This window comes from Humulus lupulus, chromosome 5 (assembly GCF_963169125.1).
Source record: "Humulus lupulus chromosome 5, drHumLupu1.1, whole genome shotgun sequence".
Classification (NCBI taxonomy): domain Eukaryota; kingdom Viridiplantae; phylum Streptophyta; class Magnoliopsida; order Rosales; family Cannabaceae; genus Humulus; species Humulus lupulus.
This window is the reverse complement of record NC_084797.1, coordinates 10,753,766-10,763,479: the sequence shown is the minus strand read 5'-3', so window position 1 is coordinate 10,763,479 and position 9,714 is coordinate 10,753,766. Positions and strand designations below refer to the sequence as shown.

General features: G+C 31.4%; 1 protein-coding gene across 3 annotated transcripts; it reads right to left on the bottom strand.

Moving 5' to 3' along the window:
• Positions 1 to 3,860: 3,860 nt before the first annotated feature.
• Positions 3,861 to 6,660, bottom strand: LOC133834417 (probable 6-phosphogluconolactonase 4, chloroplastic). 3 transcript variants are annotated; one of them, XM_062264024.1, is made up of 4 exons: positions 6,537 to 6,660; positions 5,827 to 6,279; positions 5,351 to 5,486; positions 3,861 to 4,551 (listed from the first exon to the last, which is right to left on the bottom strand). In XM_062264024.1, the coding sequence occupies exons 2-4, from the start codon at positions 6,198 to 6,200 to the stop codon at positions 4,087 to 4,089; spliced, it is 975 nt and encodes a 324-aa protein (XP_062120008.1). In that variant the 5' UTR covers positions 6,201 to 6,279; positions 6,537 to 6,660; the 3' UTR covers positions 3,861 to 4,086. The 3 variants fall into 3 exon arrangements, with proteins under 3 accessions (XP_062120008.1, XP_062120010.1, XP_062120009.1); XM_062264026.1 differs by having other exon boundaries at positions 5,827 to 6,048; XM_062264025.1 differs by having other exon boundaries at positions 5,827 to 6,274; positions 6,537 to 6,614.
• Between the last annotated feature and the right edge of the window lie 3,054 nt (positions 6,661 to 9,714).

The window sequence follows — 9,714 nt, the reverse complement described above, 5'->3', positions numbered from 1 at the left end:
CTCTCTCTACAGCTTATATAATAAAGAGAGAGAGAGAGAATAGTCTCCATTGCTTCACTTCAGATATTGTTTTCATATTTGATGAAATACCCCTGATAAATTCTTAAATTCAACATTAGATCCTCAGCTATCAAAAACTTTTTCAGAAAACCCCCTTCTCACTCTTAGTGGACGAAAATACCCTCAATAGTTTATTGGTGTGTAAAAACCTAAGATATTATAAAACCTAAGATTTCTTTTTGTCTATTTTGCACATGGAACATATTTTATATTTGAAATAGGATATAGGGGTAAAATTGTATTTTACTAGAATATAGGGGATAAGTATTGTATTTTCCTTTTTAAAGGTACGGAATATGTGGATTTAAATTATTTTTTTTATTTTTTATAATAAATGGTTTTTTTTTATATGTAATCAAAGTGGACTAATTTAAATTTGACTAGAATAATGACTTCCTCAAATAACACTTTCTTTTCTTAATATTGTGTATATAAATAATATATTTTCCTTCAAATCATTATTTATGTTTGGGATATTACTCATATAAAAAATTCCTTAAAAATTTGATGTTCACATTAAGCTTAATTAATATCGATTGAGATTTTAATGTTTCATTAATTTTGTATTTTTCTTTATCTAACTTTGATCTTCCTTTGGAGAGATTGATTCATTTCTTTTCTCGTGGGTCGTTGAATGAGGGCATTATAGTCATTTTACACAAAAGCAAAAGTATTGGAGAAGAGATTTTCATTTAATTATCTAAAGTTTGTAAAGAGGTAGAGAGTTTATTCAATAAAAGATCCTTTGTTCGGTTTTATTCCATGTGGAAGAGTCTACGGTAACCCCCATAGTCCCTCCACCAATTTGGGTAGCCTTTAATTATTTAATATATATAATCAATTATTTGATTTACTTTAAAACGACATCGTTTTTCAAGCACTTCTCATTCTTTGAGAAAAATAACCAACTCAATCTTAGGGATAATGAATTAGATAGAGTTAGTTAGTGCACCAACTTATATTATAAGAAAAGCTTATCTTTGCTTAATTAATGTTCATAATTTTTTTTGAAGTAATAATAATAAATCAATATATATTATATATAATAGGAAGAAACAAATGAACATTATCACTATAATATAAAATCTTATATAAAATTAGCAATAATGTATAAATTTAACAAATGGGTATTCACTAATTTTTTTATATAAAAAAATATATATAATTAGAGTCTCATTAAGAGAAAAGTGTCCAATATGAAATACCCTATCACATATAGATATTATAGGACATTTCTTTTCATCTAATCTTGGGATATGAAAGGAGGGTCAAATCTAGTCAAAATGAAGTGATTTAGACAAGTTCTTATTATGATTAATTTAATACTAAAAGGAAAGAAAGCCTTAAAAAAAATGAAAAATCCATAGTTGGTGTGACACTCCAACCAAATTTTGTTTGCTTATATTAATTTGATTGTTCAACATTTGGACAAATTATATTGGTGCTTTTTTATTAAGAGATATATATATACATATATTTAAATTTTTTAAATAACAACTAAAAAGAAAGAAGAGAAAAGGACATGCACAACACAAGTGAATTAAGGTCAACAAAGTGAGGCGCAGAGTTTATGGACGTGGTAAAAGATAGAAAAAGTGAGTAAAGAATATTTCAAAGTGAGAAGAACAGTAGATGATAATACGTATGATTATGTATTCTATGTATGTACCACTAACCAAGTAGTGAAAAGGAAAGGCTCTTCTTCACAAATACATAAATTGGAGTTTTCTTTTCTTTTTTTGCATTAAAAAACGTTAAAGCAAGTCAAAGGGTAACATGCCATTATTTATCACAAAAAAAGGGGAACATGGCATTGAGTTTAGGGTAACACTAGCTAGCCTTTAAAAAAAATGTTGTAATAATAATAATAATATTTACATTCCAAAATATATACTTAAATATTATATTAATATGATAATCTAATCTAACCAATCACATTTATTAAAATTAGTACCTACTATTTTAAAAAACAATAACACATCTAATACATATCTAATACATATTTTAGGTGCACATGTTATTACTCTAATAATAATAATAATATATTTATTTGATTGGAATTCTAGTTTTATTCTAGGATGAATTTTTTCCGAGAAAATTATATAACTAAATACATAAAACCGAAATCAAAATACATAACGGTGATTTATCTTTTGGTAATTTATTTCCTTTTAGCGTGTTCTTCTGTATTTGGGGTTGTTTTTGCCATATTTGGTCTATTCTCCCTTTTTATTTTCTTTGTTTAGTTGATTAAAGTCTAGTTAAGCCAAAAAAAAAGGGGGGACACTAGTATACCAAAAAATATGTTTCTTAAAGGACAAAGAGAGTTGAAAAGAAAATTAAATTAAAAAAAAAGAGACAATTGTCTTTATCAACAAACAAAAATGGATTAATTATCCAATTAAAAAGAAACATAAAACATACAAAAGAATAAGAATAATGGAGTTGAAGGAAAATACCAACTACCCAAAAAAAAAAAAAAAAACTTTAAAAGAGTGAATTTTTACACAAAATTCAATCATCAAAAAAGAAAAAGAAAAAAACAATAAAGAAAAAAAGCAAAAAGATCAGTCCCAAGGCAATCTCTCTCTCAATCTCCCATCTGCTTTTATTTCTTTGTACACTTTTATATGATGAAATAGTGTAGGGCCAATATGTGTAATGGATGGCCTACATCTCCAAACTCTTTTTCATCAACCGGCACAATCATGAAAGAGATTCCTAAGGCATAAATGTGACCCCAAAGCGAGCTCTGCCCTCCATAGGACAGTGACAACACTCTCTCTATCTCACTCTCTCATGCCTAATTTCTCATGATTTCCTCATACCATACCATACCATGTACCACTCTACTTCTTCTCCTATATCTATACAAACATAATAATCATCATCACCCTTAATAATGTTCCCAAGCATGCAATCAAGTGTAATCATCTCCCTAAAATAATGTCTCTGCTACAAAATACCCATTTTGGCATTTTGTCAAAAGCAATTTACTTGCCTCTTTCTTGTGATGAAATCAACAATTATATATAATAGTAGTATTATTATTCTAATTGGGTCAGGTTCAATGGAAGAGTAGTACACTACTTATCCATGGTGGTTGATACATTTGGTTAATTACCCTTCTAATAGGGCTTATTTAAGCAAAAATCAATGAAGTTGTCAGTGGTTTTTTGGATCCCTATGTCTTAAAAGGACCTTTACTAATTTCAGAAACTATTTTCCTCTCAACCATTCTTGGAGCTGGAGAAGAGGTCCACTAGAAATGAAATTAATAATGTTCCAAAAGGCATCATATTCTTGGGCCAAGTGTTCCTTGCTTAAGAGATGTCCAAAATGCATTATTTGGAATCCCAATTAGCCAAATTTAATGGAAAATCAACAGCACAAGTGGATGGCCAGAAAGAAAGAAGAGTCTTTATGTCATGTGCTTAAGTGGGGGCACTAATTTTCCAACTTCATTTTTGGCCCCAAAATAGAGATGGCCAAGTGTTGTAATTGGACTATTCTTATGGCTTCTGATGTTTTACAAAACAGGTCAGGAGACAACTGTTCAAGCATTACTGAAGATAAGCTTAGCAATTATCAAGTAGCAATAAAGAAACCAAATCATATCAAGGTATGAATCAAGCAAACCAGGAGTTATCTCATCTCAATGTCATCATTCCCTGTTCCATAGCCCACTCTCAAAATCAGGCTTGGTCAACCCCTCTGATTTACATTATGCTACAACATAGGAGTAATCAAGCAAAAGTGAATGGAGATAAACATTAACAGAGACAGAGAGAGATAAGATATCCAATTAAAACTGTAGGGTGTTATTATGAAACTATAATTTATTCAAGACCTTGAAAATTACCAGTTTGTCATGAAGATGATAAGGCTAAACTGGTGCCATCAAGATTACAGTACTCTCATCACCACATAGAAGCTCTCTCTGATCAAACAACAGAACAGAAGATGACCATGGGAGCTAATTTATTCAGACGGATATACTCTCCCTCTAGCTGATATCCCTACCTTCTACAACTTCGAAGCAGCGTTCTTGTCTAGAAACCAAGTCAGCTCTCCAGCAGGTGAAACCAGTTGAACAGGCAGTGTGTTAGAATCATCACTACTTCCCAGCGCTTTTTGCACAGCATCAGCTTTACCAGCACCAGTCACAACAAGGGCAATATAAGCAGAAGAATTTATCACTGGAAATGTGAAAGTGATTCTCTCTGGGGGTGGCTTTGGTGAGTTCTTAATGAAGGTAACCCATTTCTCCTTCTCGTTGACAAGAGGGTGCCCTGGGAAAAGGGAAGCTACATGTCCATCTGGGCCCATGCCAAGCAGCATGAGATCAAACTTCGGGAACCCGCTGGCTTCAGATAAGTCTATCACACCGCTCTTAACCAATTGCCTCAAACAGGTTTCATAGTCATCAGCTGCGCCCTCAGCTGACAATGCATCATTGATGGCGTAAACATTACCAGCAGGTATTGGTACCTGAGATATAGAATTCAAAGGATTAGCTGATTTGAATAAGATATATGGCCACACTTTCAATTCAAACAAACAACTAATTTTCAGTATATGATTAAAAGAAACATTATGAGACTCACAATAGCTGGTTTAACTAGTGCTTTGAATTTAACAAATACCGTAGAAGATACGCCATGTAAGTCCTATCTAAGCAGAAGAATTTAAAAAGATTTGAAAATTATAAATATATGATATCAAAAGTTTAACATAACATGGGGGGTAGGTACCTGATAAAATAAAAAAGAACATTTAGCTGTAAATACCAAATAAATGATTTTATGTATATCTTTGAAGGAAAAAGAACCAACTTCTCAATAGCTAGTTTGCTTAGTGATTATGATAAATGACTACACATGAACAAGAACAGAACGAGTACCGATCAAGATGACTCGCATTCGCCATATATCTGAGTAGAGCAATCCAAAATGATATGAAAAATTAAATCTGATATCCCCAGTTGAATAAAATTCGAAATGTACCGGACGAAACTAACTATGCGAAAGCAGTCATTTCTTCAACTCCAAGTGGATACAACTTGTTTAAAAAATTATGGCTTTACTCACTCCCCATATCATATAATCACTTTCCACTACTTACATATTCCAAACGTAAGTATATTTATACATGCACACGCATAGTTTACCCTTCACAAGCAACATAATTCAAGAAAAAACTCATCAGTCTTGAAACTAATTGCATAATAGAATAGACATAAGACCATCATAATCATCAGCCATTTGAAATCGATGATTTCAACAAGTACCTTAGAGAGGAAACCATCATAAGCAAGTTTGTAGTTACTGTCTTCATGATCCTTAGGCACAACTCTCTCGTCCACCCAAAAGACATGCCACTTTGACCAGTCCACTGAATCAAGATACGGTGGTTCCAGCAATTTTCTGATAAGAAATTGTAAACATTCTCTTAATGCTTACATCATAATCTCACACAGTTCCAATTTCAAGCTTCACCAAGCAGAAAAACATTGTTACCCAAAACTCTTTTCCACGGTTTTGTCACTGAAAAACTACTTGTAACAAAACCAAAATATTAAAATTCAATGATTTCACCTAGTGATATAATGAAAAAGCCAATTTCGTATTCTTCTTTAATAACCATAAGAAAGTCAAACTCAAACAAACCACTATCTTATACACGGGTTTCATCCAATTACCCTTAATTTACAGCTAAATGAAAACTTGAAAGCAAAATCAAAAGAAGTGTTGTTTTTCAGCTGACCTGAGGTAATCGATGAGAGACCCACCAGACAAAACGACAGTAAAAGCGCCTCTTTCTTTGGTAAACTTCTCAGAGAGATCGGCAGTGTACTTAGCCAATTTCACAGCCAACTCATCCTTGGAATCGAAAACATCGATCTTCTTCCCCGAAGCAGCAGCCATTCCAGTCGACGCAACCGCTCTGCAACTGAGCTTCTTCTCGATGGCGGATACCCCTTTCAATCTGAGTGAGAGAGAATGAGTTGTTGTAGAAGAAGTCAATGGAGGGAGAGAGAATAAGTTGGCGTTGAGAGGAAGAGGAGGGGAATATTGGGTTGGGATTGAGATTCGGGGAGAGCGGGAGAAGAAGAGAGAGAGTGAGGAAGATGCTGCCATTAGCAGAGGAGTGAGCTTGGGTTTTTATTGTAGGTAGGTAGTAGTTGAATTGGTTTTCGGAGTGGGCTCTGGTACTGGTCTGGTGGCGTGGTGGTAGGGTCAAGAAAATACAAACATTATGTCATTTTTGCAAAACCAAATAAATTGTGTGAAATCACAAACTAAACTAAGATAGTGCCAAAACAGGAGAAACACACAGTAAATCATCATCTACTGATAAAAACACCTAAACTAAACTCGTCCATTCGATCAAAAATGATGAGCGAAATTGAATTTCAGCTTAAGCACAAATACACATAGAAATAGTATGAAGTAAAGCTGATTTTGAGAACTTACCGGAGACGGAGAGAGAGATCGGAGACAATGGAAGGAGGAGCAGTGGTCCGGCAATGGCTGGTACTGGTAGAGCCCCAAAGACAAGGAATGAAGGAATTAGGTTTTTTTTTTTATTAAAAAAAGTTATTGTTGATATTACCAAAGTGAAAGGCCAAACGACGTCGTGTGATGTGGAAGCCAAAGTAGAAGAAGAAGATGTTGAGTATGCAAATTAGCTCAACGAAGTAATTCGGTAATATTAAACAATTTATAAAAGTTTTCAGTTTAGATTAGACTGTTTATCACCAATTTGCGGTCATCAAACTAAAGAAACAAAAGCCATCTTTGGAAACAACATAATAATTACACATCTAAGTAATTATATTATATTTTAAAATTCAATATTGGGATGTCAAATGTTAATTATTCAGGAATTCATATTCTTATGTTAGGTAAAACATTTAGGGTGGTAATTCAGAGTAATTATTTGATTTTATATATTTGTCTGATCATATAATAATACAGTAATTATGTAATTATTTGATTTTATATATTTGTCCGATCATATAATAATACAGTAATTATGTAATTAATGGGTCTCAATTACACACTCTAATTTTCATAATCCCATGAGAATTTGGTGTAATTACTAATTACTATAAATTTTAAAATATATTTATTACTTAATATTTTTTTTTCTTTGTAATTACTAAGTGTTGGCCAAACATGATAATAAGAATTCATAAGTAACAACCACTTGACATCTGAACACACTTTGTATTTTAAAATATAGTTGTTTCCAAAAACGCTCTTAGTAATTGCATAGTTGCATTGTAATTACATGATCAGACAAATACGCCAAATTGAGTAATTACTCCGAGTTACACTCAATTCCAATTACAATGTGGTTTTACAAGCGCACCTTTAAATATTGAGAAGTTTACATAAATATGGGGAAAAATAACCATAATTTTTATATTTTTTGGAAAAAAATAATTATACAAAATAAGGTAAGTTTTGAAGAAAAAAAAATTAAAATATGTTAATTCCATAAAATATAAAAAATAGATTATCATAAAGCTAATTACACAATACTCTTTCTCACTCTCTCCTCTATCACAATATCTCTCTCTTTTCTCCCTTTCTTCCTATCTCCCCCCCCCCCCCGGTCGCCTCATTCGATCCCCTCATCTTAGACCTCAGTCGACAATGCTACCTCCGCCCTTGCCCCCGACGACGACGCACCTTCGCCCTCTGGTTCTTCTTCTTCTTATTCTTTCTTCGAATATGGTTTTATTCTTATTCTTTTTGTTATTCTTTTTCTTTTTCACACTTGATTTTATCATTTTAAATGTGATTTTGCACTTTATATTTAATTTTTATAGGTTTTTCTTTTCAAATCTGTTTAAGTAACCAGTTACCATAGCGCCTGATTTTTTTTAGACCTACATGTAACCAGTTACAATAACGATTAATTTATATTTTTTTTTTGTTTAGATATGATTTTGTTTTCACACCTGACTAAGTAACCAAGTACCAGGCAACTGGTTATTTATTTTTTTTAGATCTGGTTTTTTTTTTCAAACCAAACTATAACAAGTTACGATTATGATCAGTTTGGATCTTATTTTTTCCAAATCTGGCTAAGTAATCGGTTACCATCGCAACTGGTTATGTTTTTTTTCATATTTTTTTTCAGACCTAGTTGTAACAAGTTACCTTCACGATCAATTTAGTTTATTTTTTTCTTATTAGTTTATTTTTTCCAAATCTCACTAAATAACTAGTTACAATTCAGTTGGTATTTTGATAATGGTACTGTAACACCCAACATTTTTCATAATACATTTATTTTATTATAAATCAAAGTTTCAATACATAAAATGTACAAGTTTACAAATTTAAGAAATAGTAATGGAAAATAGTGTTTAAAACATGATTTTATATTATTAACGAGATTAAAGTGAGAGAGAAACTTGAGTAGTCATGTATTGGATCCAAATGTCATATAATTTTAATTGTACATTTTTATAAAATTAAGAAAGTTTTGCTAAAGGGCTTATTTGAAAAGAATTTTAATATTTTGGGGTCCAAATGTAATTTTAAAAAAAAAAACTTCAGCCTTATTTTCCCGTAGCCTCTCTCTCTCTCCTCAAAAATTTCATTTTCTTTCTCTGTCCTTCTCTTCCTCTTTCTTTCTCTCTCTTTTTCCTCTTTGGGTGCTACTGTGTCCGACAACGAACGACCACTTTCCGCCCGCCACATATAGCCATGCGTCGGACCGTTGGATTCAGAAGCCTCCAAACTATCAACCACGCGGGAATTTTGATGGCACTTACCGATTAAACACCTCAATCGATCGATTTAAGTTCGGCCACTGCGTGACTTCAAAGTTGCGATTCGGCCACCACGAGCCACCGCGATCCACCGTAGATCGACGGTCGAAACTTAGTGTTCGAGGTTCCGGAGTTCGTTTTGAGTTTCAGAAAATTATCGTTTGACTTGTTGTGAAACCCGATCATTGCGGTATAATTTATTTGACATATATTGTGACTGATTAGAATCATTGTTATTATGTGTATTTATAGTATATATTTATATATTCTTGATGTACTTAATATTTTCTATAATTATACTGGATGTCTAGGATTATATGTATTTGTTTATACATGTTTTGATTTTGGGTTTGTCCATTTTATAGTCACTGTGTTGCCTACTTTTATAGAAAATAATAGACAATTAATCAATTTTAAAAATACATATTAAACTGGTTTTCTATTAATATGGAAATTATTATGATTAATTAATTTGAATTATTATTGTTATTATTTTGTTAAGTAAATCAAGAATATAGTTTCATGTATATATATATATATATAAACGAAAGGTGTGATTTATAGTAAACTTATTGTTTAACAAATATTATTGTATATTAATATTTTCGTTAATATTTGAATATTAAAATAATATCAAATATTAGTTTCTTATAGTTATTGATATTTGTAAAACTAGTGAATTTTGGGGAAAGTATATTTATTATATCACTGGGTTGATATTATGACTAATTAATAATAATATAAATATAAATATTTATATTTATATTATTATCATTATCATTATATCGATTATTACAATTTTACGTTAAAATATAATTTTTTTTATAAAATTAATATTTGAATATATACATTTACATACGTAT

Bases quoted from the DNA above. Each gene is read 5' to 3' on its own strand.
- LOC133834417 (XM_062264024.1), bottom strand. From the start codon at position 6,200: ATGGCAGCATCTTCCTCACTCTCTCTCTTCTTCTCCCGCTCTCCCCGA. The intron at 5,487-5,826 runs GTCAGCTGAAAA...ATTTCTTATCAG, and splicing joins TCTCTCATCGATTACCTCAG to AAAATTGCTGGAACCACCGT. The intron at 4,552-5,350 runs GTACTTGTTGAA...TCTATATCTCAG, and splicing joins ATGATGGTTTCCTCTCTAAG to GTACCAATACCTGCTGGTAA.